The sequence below is a fragment of the Chiloscyllium plagiosum genome, unplaced genomic scaffold (assembly GCF_037043375.1).
Source record: "Chiloscyllium plagiosum isolate Xiang-an unplaced genomic scaffold, Cpla_swu_hap1 HiC_scaffold_35, whole genome shotgun sequence".
NCBI lineage: Eukaryota > Metazoa > Chordata > Chondrichthyes > Orectolobiformes > Hemiscylliidae > Chiloscyllium > Chiloscyllium plagiosum.
In genome coordinates this window covers 53999957-54016765 of record NW_028270173.1, presented here as the reverse complement: position 1 = coordinate 54016765, position 16809 = coordinate 53999957, and the positions used below count along the sequence as shown (strand labels likewise).

The following is a 16809-nucleotide window of genomic DNA, read 5'->3' as shown; positions in this document are numbered from 1 at the left end:
AAGATAGAAGAGACATTTAACATCATCAACAACACCCTCACAGGCATAAAGTTCACCAAGGAGGAAGAAACCGACAACAAACTCGCATTCCTGGACGTCACAGTCGAAAGAAAGGACAACGGAGAACTACAAACCTGCATATACAGAAAACCGACAAACACTGACCCAATACTTAACTACACCAGCAACCACCCCAACACACACAAACAAAGCTGTATCAGAACACTATTCCAACGAGCCACCACACACTGCAGCACAGACGAACTTCGGAAAACAGAGGAGAACCACCTATACAACGTATTCAAGAAGAACGGATCCTCAAAAAATACAGTCCGCAGATTCCTCAGGAATAAACCACGACAAGCAGACCAAACACAGCCAGAAACCCTAACCACCTTACCATACATCAAAGAAGTTCCAGAAATGACAGCCAGACGACTAAGACCCCTCGGAATCCTAGTAGCACACAATCCCACCAACACTCTCAAACAAAAACTAACAAACTTAAAAGACCCAGTACAACCCATGGACAAAACCAACGTCGTCTACAAAATTCCATGCAAGGACTGCCACAAACACTACGTAGGACAAACAGGAAGAAAGTTAGCCACCAGGATACACGAACACCAGCTAGCCACAAAAAGACACGACCTTCTCTCCCTCATAGCCCTACACATGGATGAATTAAAAAACCACCATTTTGACTGGGACAACACATCTATCCTGGGACAGGCTCAGCAAAGACATGCCAGAGAATTCCTGGAGGCCTGGCACTCCAACCACAATGCCATAAACAAAGACATAGATCTAGATACCATCTATCAACCCCTCAGGAAACGAACAGGAAATGACATCATCACAAACCCCAGGAACCCCATCCAGGACATACATATAAATAGAAAACAGGAGACAACAGCTTCGCTTCACTTGGAGGTCACCACTGATGATATTACCTAGCCAGGTAGTGAAACGTCTGGGTATCAAACATACAGCTCAGCGTGCAAACCTACACCCTTCTTAACAGTAAATATGTTCATTTTCTTGGAAGGCAATAACAAAATGTGAAATATACCGGCAGGAGACTGGAAGAACACAGCAAGCAAGGCAGCAGCAGGAGGTAGAGAAGTCGAGGTTTTGCATATAGCCCTTCTTCAGGATTGGGGGTCGATTTGAGGGGGAGCTGCAGATAAATGAGGAGTTGGAGGAAGGATGGTGAAGTGGGGATATGTAAAGACTTGATATGACCTGGTTGGTGAATGGGACGTACATATCCCGTTGGTGGCAGGGGCCAGTGGAAGATAGGGGAGAGCTGGGAAGTGAGTCTGGGGATGGGGAGGAAGGTTATTGAAATCTGGAGGCCTCGATGTTGAGTCCTCCGGACTGGTGTCTGCCCAGGTGGAAGATGAGATGTCGTTCCTCCAATTTGCGCTGTGGCTCATTTGGCAATGGAGGAGGCCAAGGATTGGCATGTTGGAAAGGGAGTGGTTGGGGGAATTGAAATGGGTGGTGACTGGGAGGATGGTCATGTTGGAAAGGGAGTGGTTGGGGGAATTGAAATGGGTGGTGACTGGGAGGATGGTCATGTTGGAAAGGGAGCGGCTGGGGGAATTGAAATGGGCAGTGACTGGGAGGATGGTCATGTTGGAAAGGGAGCGGCTGGGGGAATTGAAATGGGCAGTGACTGGGAGGATGGTCATGTTGGAAAGGGAGCGGCTGGGGAATTGAAATGGGTGGTGACTGGGAGGATGGTCATGTTGGAAAGGGAGCGGCTGGGGGAATTGAAATGATCTGTTACGTTTGGTGAACCATTCCCTAAGCTAACGTTCGGTCTCTCCGATGTAGAGTAGACCCCACCGGGAGCACCTGATGCAGTAAACTGGGTTGGAAGAGAGGCAGTTGAACCTCTGTCTCACCTGGAAGGATGGTTTGTGGCCCTGGATTGAGGTGAGGGGTGTGTTGAGCAGGTTTTGCATTTCTTCTGGTTGCACAGGGAGGTATCTGAGAGTTCAGGGGGGTTTGGTGGGGAGAGTGGTGCAAAGCAAGGAGTGTCAGAGGGAATGGTCCTTGTGGAAAACAGAGAGGGGTGGGAAGGGGAAGATGTTCTTTGGGAAGGGGGAGATGTTCTTGTGGTGGGGTCTAGTTGGAGTTGGCAGAAGTGTTTAAGGGTGATGTGCTGGATGTGGAGACTGGCGGGATGGTAGGTGAGGACAAGAGGGGCCACCCCCTTTATCTGCAGCTCCCCCCACACCCACCCCCAGTCCTGAAGAAGGGTTAGATCGAAACGACGAGTTCACCACCTCCTCATGCTGCCTGGCTTGCTGTGTTCTTCCAGCCTCCTGCCTCTCTGGTTTGGATTCCCAGCACCTGCAGTTTTTTTGTCTCTGTCAAAAATAAAATGTGAGCTGTGGTGCGAATGGCCCTCAGTTTGAAATGTGTAAAAACGGTGTATTGTTATTGTGATTTTTAATATTGTGGACTGAAATGGGAAAGCCCTGTTTTCCAGCAGGGATTTACAAGGATGGCTGCATGTTTTGGAAGTAAGGAATTCGATACCTTTTGTGAACCCTGTTTGTGTAGCTGTTGGTTTCAGCTGAAATATCTCCACCAAGGCTGGTATCCTGTCACCAAGTCACATGTTCATAAGATCTAGGAGCAGAATTAGGTCATTCGGCCCATCAAGTCTGCTCTGCCATTCTATCATGGCTGTTCTGCTCCTCACCCCCATTTTCCTGCCTTCTCCCCATATCCCTTCACCCCATTACCAATTAAACATCTGTCTCACTCCTCCTTAAATTTACTCACTGTCCCAGCATCCACCGCACTTTGGGGGAATGAATCCCACCAATTCACAACCCTTTGGGAGAAGTCGCTTTTCCCCAAATCTGTTTGAAATTTGCTCCCTCTCATCCTACAACCTCCCGTCCGAGGATGCCCCACAAGGGGAAGCATCCATTCCCCATCTATTTTATCCGTGACTTTTATCATCCTGACAACCCAATTTGAAGTCTCCTCATTTTTCGAAATTCCAGACAGTATCGGCCTACACTGGTCAATTTCTCTTCATGTGACAAACCCCTTATCTCTGGGATCAATCTCACCAACCCTCTTGGGAACTGCCTCCAATGCCATTACATCTTTCCTCAAATAAGGGGATCAAAGCTGTGCACAATACTCCAGGTGCGGTCTCACTAATGCCTTGTATAGCTGCAACAATACGGCCTTCCCTTTATATTCTATTCCCTGAGCTGGGAAAGACAACATTCCATTCACTTGCTTTACTATCTGCTGGACCTGAATGCGAGCTTTCTGTACCTCATGAATGAGGACACCCACCTCCCTCTGTACCTCAGCATCACAAGTCTCTGCCCATGTCGATAAAAGGTCACCTTCCCATTGCTCGACCCCAATTCATGACCTCACACGTATCCGGGTTAAACTCCATCTGCCACATTTTGGCTGACTCCCCTACCCTATCTGTTGTAAGGTTCCTATTTCCTTATTGCAATTTACCATCCTGCCTATTTTTGGCAACCTTCCCTATATCCAAGTCGTGAACGTAGATTGTCAAAAACTGGGGCCCAAGGACCAAACCCTGTGGCACCCCTCTCGTAACCTTTTGCCATCCGGCAAAAAAACCCTATTTATCCCGATTCTCTGTCTTCTGTCCATTAGCCAGTCATCTGCCCAAGATAATAAATTACCCATAATCCCATATGATCCAACTTTATGAATTATCCTTTTGTGTGGCACCTTATCAAATACCTGCCAAGAGTCCAGATACATTACACCTAAAGGATCCCCAGTATCCACTTTGCTTCTCACATCTTCAAAGCCATCCAGCAAATTAGTCAAACATGATTTGCCCTTCATAAACCCATGCTGACTCTGATGGACCGCATTCTGACTTGCCACCTGTCCTGATATTGCTTCCTTGATAATTGATTCCATCAACAGATATTAAACTAACTGGTCTATAATTTTTGAATAAGATTAGTATTTTTCTAATCCATGGGAGCTTTTCCCGTGTCGAGGGAATTTTGGAATATTGTAATGAATGGATCCATGATCTCCACCGTCACTTCCTTTAATACCCTCGGTTCTCGGCCATCTGGCCCAGGAGACTTGTCTGCCCTCAATCCTAATAGTTTGCTGAGTACCTTTTCCTGATCAATGCTGATTGTTTTATGTTCTACCCTTTCTATTGCCTCTGACTCGAACCAATAAGAATGGTCCTTCACTGTGAAAACTGGGGCAAAGCATTGCTTTGGCATCTCTGCCATTTCAGTTGTCCCCACAATTAACTCACCAGTTTCACCTTCCAAGGGACCAACATTCACATCAGCGACTCTCTTCCCTTTTGTATACTTATAGAAGCTTTTGCTATCCTTTTTGATATTTTGTGCCAATTTTCTTTCTTCATTTACCTTAGCTCCTGTTATTAATTTTTTAGTATCCCTTTGCTAATGTTTGATAGTTTCCCAAGCTTCCAACCTGCTACTGGCTTTTGCAATATGGTAGACCTTCATTGTTGACTTTATATTGTCCTTGACTTCCTTTTTTAGCTATGGAAGTTTTTGACCTTCTACCCCCTGCCCTCCACCCCACCTTGTCCCCACCCCACCCCACCCCAACGCCTTACCACCTTTCTTAATCACTGGGATATAGTTTAGTTGTGAGGAATTTTACTAGCACCTTAAACAACTGCCACTGCTCATCCACTCTCTTACCTTTTAGCCTTCCCGCCCAATCTACTCGAGCCAAATCTGTTCCCATGCCTCTCTCATTTCCATAAGACCATAAGACATAGGAGTGGAAGTAAGGCCATTCGGCCCATCGAGTCCACTCCGCTATTCAATCATGGCTGATGGGCATTTCAACTCCACTTCCCCGCATTCTCCCCGTAGCCCTTAATTCCTTGTGACATCAAGAATTTATCAATCTCTGCCTTGAAGACATTTAGCGTCCCGGCCTCCACTACACTCTGCAGCAATGAATTCCACAGGCCCACCACTCTCTGGCTGAAGAAATGTCTCTGCATTTCTGTTCTGAATTTACCCCCTCTAATTCTAAGGCTGTGTCCACAGGTCCTAGTCTCCTCGCCTAACGGAAACAATTTCCTCGCGTCCACCCTTTCCAAGCCATGTATTATCTTGTAAGTTTCTATTAGATCACCCCTTAATCTTCTAAAGTCCAATGAATACAATCCCAGGATCCTCAGCCGTTCCTCATATGTTAGACCTACCATTCCAGGGATCATCCGTGTGAATCTCCGCTGGGCACACTCCAGTGCCAGTATGTCCTTCCTGAGGTGTGGGGAGCAAAACTGAACTCTAGGATGTAGCCCATCGGGGCCAAGAGATTTATCAATTTTAAGACCTTTTAGCTTTTCTAGCACTTTCTCTTTTGTGATGGCAACCATACTCCACTCAGCCCCCTGACTCCCTTTAATTGTTGGGATATTACTCATGTCTTCCACTGTGAAGACTGACACAAAATACTTGTTAAGTTCTCCTGCTATTTCCTTATCTCCCATCACTAGGCTTCCAGCATCAGTTTGAAGTGGCCCAATGTCTACATTTGCCTGTCATTTGTTTCTTATGTATTGATTTCCTATGTTTAATTCCAGAACACGAGTGTGGGACTCCACTTTCTCCCCCCAAACTGGAGTCACCCTTTATTTACAGGTACATAGCACATGACAGTGACTCAGCTAGCACGGAGCCAGCTCCTAGAGTGAACAGAACCCCTGACCCTCCTGTTTATATCTGTCAGCTGGGGCTTCCTGATAGGATGAGGTTAACAGCCACAATCAGGGAACTCATATTCGATGAGGTAAACCTGAATGATATCATACGGATCAGTACACCAGTAAACTGGGGCTGAGGGATGGTTTAAAGTGAAGCTGATTGGTTTGTGGCCTCATGGCCAGTTGTAATGACAGAGCTCCTCTGCCCGCCAACAGCAAGGTGATTGGTTGTCAGGGAACTGAACAGCTCAGGGCTGACAGCAAAATTGTATTGAATTTATTGCCACGTGTACCGAGGCACATTGAAAAGCTTTGTCTTGTGAGCAATACAGGCAGATCACAGAGTTAAGTAGCACAGGTAAGTAAATAATAGGTAAACAGCAGCAAAAGCAAAAACGCAGGTACAGGCGAATGTTAAGAGTTTGTGAATCCATTCAGTATTCTAGCAACTTAGGGTCGAAATGGTTTCAAAACCAGCTGGTGCATGTGTTCAGGCTTCTGTACCTTCTCCCGATGGTAGGTGTTGTAGAAAAACATTGCCAGGGTGGGATGGATCTTTGAGAATGCTGGCGGCCTTTCCTTGACAGCGGGCCTGGTAGATGGATTCTATAGATGGGAGATTGGCCTTTATGATTGTCCGGCCGACTTCACCACTCTCTGTAACCGTCTCCGATCTTGAATGGTACAGTTGCCATACCAGGTAGTGATACATCCAGATATAATGCTCTCAGTGGCGCACCTATAAATGTTGGCAGAGCGTCATGCCAAATTCCCTCAGCTGCCTGAGGAAGAATAGACATTGTTGGGCCATTGTAACCAATGCATCCATGTGAAGAGTTCAAGAAAGCTTGTTGTGGATGACCACTCCCAGGAGCTTGACACTCTCCACTCGTTCCAGCTCTGTGCTGTTAATGTGTAGGGGGGGCATGAGTAACATCCCACCGAAAGTCAAGAATGAGTTCCTTGGTTTTGCTGGCATTGAGAGCTTGTTTATTCCCAGTGCACCGTTTTTCCAGGTCTTTCATCTGTAGTCTGTATCGTCGCCATCTGAGATTTGACCGACTGTGGTGGTGTCATCAGCGAACTTGTAAATGGCGTTAGTCTGGTATTTGGTGACGCAGTCATGGGTATACAACGAGTACAGTAGGGGACAGAGTACGCACCCCTGGGGGGCTCCAGAATTAAGTGTTAGTGAGGATGAAATATTGTCCCCAATCTTCACTGATTATAGCCTGTGGGTCAGGAAACAGGTCAGGTTCAGAGAGTGGGACTCAGTCTGAGATCACAAAGTTTAGTCATCAGTCTTGAGGGGATAATAGTGTTTTAATTTTTTTTAGAAGTTACATGCTCAAGTGCATTTTCACAAGCGGTGTCATGTCGGCCCAGATAAGGTATTGAAGGTATAAACTCCCTGTGTGAGAATGTCTGTGCCACAATGGTCAGAATGATTCAAATCTAAAAACGGATTTACAGACTCTTACATGGATTCATGCAGTTTTTGAGCAAAGTACAATGTAATTCTACAAGTACAAATTCACCCACAACTTATATGTGTATGTGTACATGTGGGTGTGCGTGTGTGTATGTTATGTGTGTGTAGGAGTGTCTGTGTGTGCCCGTGTGTGTGTGTGTGCATGTGGGTGTACGTGTGTGTATGTTATGTGTGTGTAGGAGTGTGTGTGTGTGTGTGTCTGTGTATCTGTGTGTGTATGTGTGTGTAGGAATGTGTGTGTATGTGTGTGTAGGAATGTCTGTGTGTGTCCGTCTGTGTGTGTGTGTATATGTGTGTAGGAATGTCTGTGTGTGTCCATCTGTGTGTGTGTGTAGGAGTGTCTGTGTATGTGTGTGTAGGAGTGTCTGTGTGTGTCTGTCTGTGTGTGAGGCATAACAAACAATCCAGGTCTTTTTCAATATATGGTTTCAGTTATATCACACTATAAACTTTTGCTGTAAATTTAGTGCTTCCGAAAATTAGTGCTTCCAAATAAACCGATTGGACTGGAACCTGGTGTTGTGTGATTTTTAACTTTGTCCACCCCAGTCCAACACCAGTGACTCCCAATTAATGAAGCAAACCCCAGTTCGAATACCGAATGAAATGATGTGGCACAGCTCCTGTTTAAATGACAGGGATAAATGAAGCGAAATTGGACATTTTTAACATCCAATGGCAGAACTAGGAAATATCAACCGAATTATTGAGCAAACTTCCTCGTCTCTTGCTTTCTCCCAACAATCTCTCTCTCTCTTCCTTCCCACTGTTCTCTCTCTCTCTCTCTCTTTCCCCTCCCCAGTGTCTCTCTCTTCTTTCCTTCTTCTTTCCTTCTTCTTTCCTTCTTCATTCCTGTTCTTTCCTTCTTCTTTCCTTCTTTCGTTTTCTCTCTCTCCACCTACCCTCAGCCTCTTTCCCATCCCATCCCCAATCTTTTATCCAACCTTCCCCAGAGTCTCATTTCCCTCCCTGGTCTCAACCCCTCCACCCCGCTCCCCATCCCAGTTTCTTTCTGTCCTGTGTAATCTCTCTCTCTCCCCCTCCTTCACAGTCTTTATCCCCTCATCAGTCCCTTTGCTCCTCCCAATCCCTTTCCCTCCCCTGCAATATCTTTGCCTTCTACGCCTGCCTCTCGCCCTTCTCGATCTGTAAACCCTCCCATTCTATTCCTCCAGGTCCCAGTCTCTTTTGTCCTCATCCCAATGCTCTCTCTTCACCTCTGACCTTCCTTATCTCATTTCCAAACCCTCCATATTCTCTCCTCACTCCTCAGTGTCCCTCCTCCATACTGTACAGTCTCTCTTCCTCATTTCTGCAGTGTGTGTCTCTCTCTCCCCCATCCCCAGTATTTATTTTCCAATGCTAGTCTCCGTCCCTCCCCTGTCTCTGTCCCTCCCCTGTCTCTGTCCCTCCCCTGTCTCTGTCCCTCCCCTGTCTCTGTCCCTCCCCTGTCTCTGTCCCTCCCCTGTCTCTGTCCCTCCCCTGTCTCCGTCCCTCCCCTGTCTCTGTCCCTCCCCAGTCTGGCTCTCTTTATCCCCCAAGTCTCTCTTCCTCCCCCTCACCAGCCACATTCTGTCTTGTTTGCTAGTTCCTCACCCTCCCAGTTTCCCTTACAGTGCTTGTTCTGCAGTTTGATAACCAGTTCCTCGAACTGTTTATATTACAGAGACTAACTCACGAACTATACAATTGTCTCAGGAGAACAAGATTTCCCTGAAGTCACTGTTGTTGCGATGGTCAACGGAATACAAACAGGTTACTTTGACAGTGATACCTGTCGCTGTGTCCCCAGGCAGCAGTTCCTGGCTGATTCACTCAGTGTGAAATTCTGGGACGATGCTACAGATCAGGCGATCACACACACCAGGCTGGCAAAGGGGAATCTGAAATCGATCATGAAAAGGACAAACCAGACTTCAGATAAAATCTCACCGTCAATTGTCCACATTATCCCCAGGTCACTCCACTCGGTCCATCTCCCAGCACTGACCCCTGGGTCTGTCCACTCAGTCCATCTCTCAGCACTGACCCCTGGGTCTGTCCACTCAGTCCATCCCCCAGCACTAACCCCTGGGTCACTCCACTCAGTCCTTCCCCCAGCACTGACCCCTGGGTCACTCCACTCAGTCCTTCCCCCAGCACTGACCCCTGGGTCACTCCACTCAGTCCTTCCCCCAGCACTGACCCCTGGGTCTGTCCACTCAGTCCATCCCCCAGCACTGACCTTGGAATGTAAAGTGAAATGAGGACTGTCAACTAATTCTGCAACTTTAACTTGAGATTGGAACCCTTTCCCCTCTGATCAGACTGTGACCCTCATCCCCTATTTCCATCTGATATTTGATCCCCTTTCCCTCTGATCAGACAGTGTGTGATAATCTATTATTTATTGATGATTGATCCCTGTCTGGTCACTGACAGGAATTCACACTCTCCAATGGATACATTCTGTTGAGGTCAGTGAAGATGGCTCTGTGAAGAGATCGATGAGATTTGGATTTGATGGAAAGGACCACATTAGTTTAGAGCCAGACAGAATGAGATGGGTTGCCGCAAATCACTTTGCAGTGATCAATAAAGAGAAATGGAATTCGGATCAATCCTGGAACTACTATTGGGAATCATATCTGCAAAAAACATCTGTTGAACATTTAAACAGATATCTGGAAGTTGGAAAGGATTATTTCACAAGGAAAGGTATGTATGTCAGTTTTGTTCCATGTTCTGATCTAACCTCACTGATCTATGAAACCGCTCTCCCATTCCATTCAGTGTCTGTCTGTTGTTTGTGTTTTCACCCTTTCCCATCACAGTTCAGCCTGAAGTGTTCATCTCCAGGAGGGAGCCCAGTCGTCAGGACAAGCCGCTCACTCTCTCCTGCCTGGTCACTGGGTTTTATCCTGTAGACATCGAGGTGACCTGGCTAAGGAATGGAGAGGTCATGTCTGAGACACATTCCTCGGGGGTTCAACCGAACCACGATGGGACCCATCAGATCCAGAAAGAGATTGAGATCAATGCTGGGGTTGAGGATCAATACTCCTGTCACATTGAACACAGCAGCCTGGCAGAGGCCCAGCTCTATCAGTGGGGTAAGGGACTGGAGAGTCTATGTGTCTCCACCCCTCAGGCTCTCTGTCTTTATCCCTGATGAAGAGCTTTTGCCCGAAACATTGATTTTACTGCTCCTCGGATGCTGCCTGAACTGCTGTGCTCTTCCAGCACCACTAATCCAGAGTCTGTGTGTGTGTGTGTGTCTGTCTGTGTGTGTGTGTGTGTGTGTGTGTGTGTGTCTGTCTGTGTGTGTTTGTGTCTGTCTGTGTGTGTGTATACATGTGACAGATGAAACCATTTCGAGGACACTTTTTTTCACTTCCTTGTTTGCAACTACCCACCTTGTTCTCTGTGTTGATATGTCATGTTGGTCTCAATTCAATTCTAAGTTTGAAAGGGTCTCCGAATCCCAAACTTCCGGAGCCTTTTGGGGATTCCAGAATCCCACAGCCCTGTTATTGGTGAAGTACTCAGCGATTTCACTCTGGAATAATCTCACCAGGATTACAAGAAGATTTGCTTGTATTCCAGGTTTCAGCAGCAGACATGGGCTCAGATTGTCCAGTAGCCAGACAGTCAGAGACTGGACACACCCTGAGAGAGGAGGGTCTGGACCCCTCGGAATTCCTGACTCACTGAATGGGATTTGTCTGGGAAGTTTCAACTTCCGATAGACAATTACCTCGTATCCGGAACTCTCTGGAAAGATCTCAGGTTCTGAGGTTAGGGATTGGAAGCTTCTTTAACTCCTAGTGTGATGATGCTGTCACTTTAAAAGGTTGTTGGTGTCCTAGTTTTTGTTTTGAAGAGAGGTTGTAAGGCACAGGCACCAAACTCGCTGCTGATCATGACTGAGGTAAGCCAGTTGTGAGGCCTTGGGTTTTTTTTTAAAGTTGGAACAATAGAAGCAGTCTGAATGGGCGTGGCCAGCTCTCACTGATCCAGATTTCTCAGTTTGGTTTTCTTTTCAGCTGCATCGAAGCCTTTGGGTTCTCAAAAGAGTTGGCAGCTTCAGTGAATGTCACCTGGCTACTACTGTCTGCGTTTTTTCTTGATATTGTTTCATCCGGGATTGGAGAACTGCATGTAAGAAGCCAAGATGTTTATGGGATGTAACAATTGGAACAGTTAATTAATAATAGGTACTATATTCAGTTACATTTTTCAATCATTACGTTATTCAAAATTCCTCTTTCTTTTGTTTGTATTTTAATTACAGCGTTTAAATAAATTGTGTTTTGCTTAACATTGGGTTGTTTGAACACTTGCATTGCATCAGGAACACAGAACTTCCCATCCAGTTTTAAAATAAGAAGCAGTTCAGATCTAGACTACCTTCTTCAGATATTTTGAGGGGGCCTGGTGTGGTCCCTAACACCAGAGAGCTGGAAAACCGACCATCTCCAAACGTACTGCTGATCCCTCCATTCACACACTGACGAGGATATCTGGTCAGTGTGGGCAAGTTGGACTGAACATACACACTTGTTGTGTGACTCTTTTAATCTTTGACTCCATCCCCTCAAAATACATGACCTGATATTCTGCAACCAACACTTGACCTCTCCCCAGCACCAACACCAGCTCACCGCCTCCAGACGTCTGTCAGACTCGCAGTGCATCACCCTGGACAGACAACTGGGACACAGCACAGAACTCCACAACTGGATCCCTAACAAGGTCCCCTCACCAGCCCACTGTGGCACCCAAACCCCATTCCAGTGGTACTCAACATCCCCAACACTCACCAGTGAGTTCCCAAACTGCCCCTTGCCCAACCACTGAGGAAGTGCCTTCTGGGTACCGAACTACACCCCTCCAACCATTCACTCACTCCTTCACCTCACCCAAGGCCGATCTACCCCACCAGCACTAGTAAGGACAGGACACAGAGATATTGGGGAGAATGGGAACTGAACTGTCTGGGGAGATAACCCCCAGGACAGGCACAACACGATGTTTATACCCCTATCAATGGGATCCTTGGTGACTTCACTGGAGAGTGAAATCGGGAGAGGGTCAAACCCGCATTTCAACCATTCCCAACAATTCCCAACAGCCCGGAGCAGTTATAATTGTTCCCAATTAACACAGGGTTAGAAATAAATCCAGGAACAGAGAGAATCCTGATATATTTCCAATGTGTTTCAGAAAATCTGAAAAGCAATTGGCTGCATTCCCAACTTGGAAGTCTCATTGCATCAATGGTCATTCTATTGGCTGTTATTGTCGGGATAGTCGGAATAATCATCTGGAAATGGTCACGGAGAGGTAAGAATCAGAGAGTGGGGAATGTAGAACTGAGGGGACAGAGTGAGTGTGGGGGAATCTCCAGTACTGGGAGTACAGGGCACTGTGGGGAATGGAACTGATTGAATTCCCACACACAGATACACACGTATAAACACATCTCGTTCCCTGTCTGATCTTCCTTTATGTGATCGGCCCAGACCAGGTCTAATATTTATCATTAAACCCACTGCACCCAATCAGATCCTCACTGACTGAATATTAATGGAATGGAAGGGATTTTCTGCATCTCCATAAAGTGTAAGGATGGATGGGAGTGTGGGAATGAGGATTTCTGACACAATCCCTGTAAAACCTTCCTTCCTGCCTTGTTTGGGCACCATCACCTTGATAAATTTTGAAGATCTCTCTCCCTTAATGAGTTTGTGCAGTTTTGGATGACTTATTACTTTGGTTTGACCCTCGGCGTGTGACTCTGATACCGATCATGTTATTCCAGGCATTTGGTTTGTCTCCAGTCCCACCGTATTTTTAATGTTTTGGAATGATCTCTCTGCCCCATTTAATGGGATTCTGGATCATCCCTTCTCTTGTTATCCAGCTGTTGACACTTTCCTCCCACCATCTGACATTTGTGATCACCTGCAGAGACTCCACTCACCCCATTTGGATGATCTTTTGATCTCTCTGCCCATTGATCTCCCTGCTGATAAATTCGGTGTCTGTGAGCTTCTCTCTCACTTCACCTGAGGAAGGGGCTACGCTCAGAAAGCTTGTGATTTCAAACAAACCTGTTGGACTGTAACTGGCGGCCGTGTGTGATTTCTGACTGTGTTCACACGAGTCCAATACCAACACCCCCACATCAATCTCCATCCCCTCACACTTGTTGTGTTCTCACTCTCTGAGAATGAATTATTCCCCATCCTAATGGACATTTATTTTGTTTCTGCAGATTCACCAAATGGGACCTACACAACAGCTCCCAGTAAGTGGCTGAGGGGTCAGAGTGTTGGGAATGATGGAGAAGGTAATGGGAGGTGTAGAGTAGATTCCCTACAGTGTGGAAACAGGTCCTTCAGCTCAACAAGTCCACGCAGACCCTCCAAAGGGTAACCCAACCAGACCCATTCCCCTACCCGATATTTACCCCTGAATAACACACCTAACGCTATGGGCAATGTAACATGGCCAATTCACCTGACCTGCACATCTTTGGATTGTGGGCAGAAACCGGAGTACCCGGAGGAAACCCACACAGACAAAGGGAGAATGTGCAAACTCCACACACGCAGTCACCTGAGGTGGGAATTGTACCCGGGTCCCTGGTGCTGTGAAGCAACAGTGCTAACCACTGAGCCACCGTGCTGCCCCTATTAGAGTGTAGAGTTATATTTGCCAGGGTGTTGCTCAGGGTGATGGGTCCGTCTCCTCACCATGCTGTTTCTCAGCCAACACTCTCTTATTGTCCTGTTTCTCTACTCCATGTCCCCAGTATCTCTCCTTCGAATTGTCACCCTCCATTCTCTTCCCCCACTGCCCCTCCCTCCACTCACTCACCCTTAATTCCCAATGGGGGGGTGCTCGGAGAGTCTGGTTAGTTAGTGCTGAGGGCGATTAAATCCTGGGTCCAGTGAGTGATAGAGAATATCTCACACTGTCTCATTTTATATTTGATATAACTTCTCACATTCTGTTTTTATTTTCTCAGCTTCTGATATCTCTGGTGCAGCTTCTTCATGATTCAGTAAGTGACATGTCAACTTTTCTCTGACTGAAATTTATTCAGATTTATATTCTCTAGATTTATTTGTAGCATTTTCACATCCCTCCTGACCCTGTCCCACCCTCCCAGACACTGTTAAATCCTGTCAGACTAATTCCCCTCCCCTCCTGACGCTGTCCCACCCTCCCAGACACTGGTAAACCCTATCAGACTAATTTCCCACCCCTTCTGACCCTGTCCCACCCTCCCAGTCGCTGTTAAACCCTGTCAGACTAATTCCCCTCCCCTCCTGACCCTGTCCCACCCTCCCAGACACTGGTAAACCCTATCAGACTAATTTCCCACCCCTTCTGACCCTGTCCCACCCTCCCAGTCACTGTTAAACCCTGTCAGACTAATTCCCCTCCCCTCCTGACCCTGTCCCACCCTCTCAGACACTGTTAAACCCTGTCAGACTGATTTCCCTCCCCTTCTGGCCCTGTCCCACCCTCCCAGACACTGTTAAACCCTCTCAGACTAATTCCCCTCTCGTCCTGACCCTGTCACACCCTCCCAGACACTGTTAAACCCTGTCAGACTAATTCCCCTCCCCTCCTGACCCTGTCCCACCCTCCCAGTCACTGTTAAACCCTGTCAGACGAATTCCCCTCCCCTCCTGACCCTGTCCCACCCTCCCAGACACTGTTAAACCCTGTCAGACTAATTCTCCACCCCTCCTGACCCTGTCCCACCCTTCCAGTCGCTGTTCAACCCTGTCAGACTAATCCCCCTCCCCTCCTGACCCTGTCCCACCCTCCCAGTCACTGTTAAACCCTGTCAGACTAATTCCCCTCCCCTCCTGACCCTGTCCCGCCCTCCCAGACACTGTTAAACCCTGTCAGACTAATTCTCCTCCCCTCCTGACCCTGTCCCACCCTCCCAGTCACTGTTAAACCCTGTCAGACTAATTCTCCACCCCTCCTGACCCTGTCCCACCCTCCCAGTCACTGTTCAACCCTGTCAGACTAATTCCCGTCCCCTCCTGACCCTGTCCCACCCTCCCAGACACTGTTAAACCCTGTCAGACTAATTCTCCTCCCCTCCTGCCCCTGTCCCACCCTCCCAGACACTGTTAAACCCTGTCAGACTAATTCTCCTCCCCTCCTGACCCTGTCCCACCCTTCCAGTCGCTGTTAAACCCTGTCAGACTAATCCCCCTCCCCTCCTGACCCTGTCCCACCCTCCCAGTCACTGTTAAACCCTGTCAGACTAATTCCCCTCCCCTCCTGCCCCTGTCCCACCCTCCCAGACACTGTTAAACCCTGTCAGACTAATTCCCCTCCCCTCCTGACCCTGTCCCACCCTTCCAGTCGCTGTTAAACCCTGTCAGACTAATCCCCCTCCCCTCCTGACCCTGTCTCACCCTCCCAGTCACTGTTAAACCCTGTCAGACGAATTCCCCTCCCCTCCTGACCCTGTCCCACCCTCCCAGACACTGTTAAACCCTGTCAGACTAATTCCCCACCCCTCCTGACCCTGTCCCACCCTTCCAGTCACTGTTAAACCCTGTCAGACTAATTCCCCTCCCCTCCTGACCCTGTCCCACCCTCCCAGTCACTGTTAAACCCTGTCAGACTAATTCCACTCCCGTCCTGACCCTGTCCCACCCTCCCAGACACTGTTAAACCCTGTCAGACTAATTCCCCTCCCCTCCTGACCCTGTCCCACCCTCCCAGTCACTGTTAAACCCTGTCAGACTAATTCTCCACCCCTCCTGACCCTGTCCCACCCTCCCAGTCACTGTTCAACCCTGTCAGACTAATTCCCCTCCCCTCCTGACCCTGTCCCACCCTCCCAGTCACTGTTCAACCCTGTCAGACTAATTCCCCTCCCCTCCTGACCCTGTCCCACCCTCCCAGACACTGTTAAACCCTGTCAGACTAATTCCCCTCCCCTCCTGACCCTGTCCCACCCTCCCAGTCACTGTTAAACCCTGTCAGACTAATTCTCCACCCCTCCTGACCCTGTCCCACCCTCCCAGTCACTGTTAAACCCTGTCAGACTAATTCTCCACCCCTCCTGACCCTGTCCCACCCTCCCAGTCACTGTTAAACCATGTCAGACTAATTCCCCTCCCCTCCTGACCCTGTCCCACCCTCCCAGTCACTGTTCAACCCTGTCAGACTAATTCTCCACCCCTCCTGACCCTGTCCCACCCTCCCAGTCACTGTTAAACCCTGTCAGACTAATTCCCCTCCCCTCCTGACCCTGTCCCACCCTCCCAGTCACTGTTCAACCCTGTCAGACTAATTCTCCATCCCTCCTGACCCTGTCCCACCCTTCCAGTCGCTGTTAAACCCTGTCAGACTAATTCCCCTCCCCTCCTGACCCTGTCCCACCCTCCCAGTCACTGTTAAACCCTGTCAGACTAATTCCCCTCCCCTCCTGACCCTGTCCCACCCTCCCAGTCACTGTTCAACCCTGTCAGACTAATTCTCCACCCCTCCTGACCCTGTCCCACCCTCCCAGTCACTGTTAAACCCTGTCAGACTAATTCCCCTC

At 48.1% G+C, this 16809-nt stretch overlaps 1 protein-coding gene across 1 annotated transcript; it reads left to right on the top strand.

Annotated features, from left to right (window-relative positions):
• Positions 1-9724: 9724 nt before the first annotated feature.
• LOC148140919 (class I histocompatibility antigen, F10 alpha chain-like) lies at positions 9725-14285 on the top strand. Its single transcript, XM_087979046.1, has 5 exons — positions 9725-9935; positions 10052-10330; positions 12444-12563; positions 13498-13572; positions 14254-14285. The coding sequence occupies exons 1-5, from the start codon at positions 9725-9727 to the stop codon at positions 14283-14285; spliced, it is 717 nt and encodes a 238-aa protein (XP_087835172.1).
• Positions 14286-16809: the final 2524 nt, after the last annotated feature.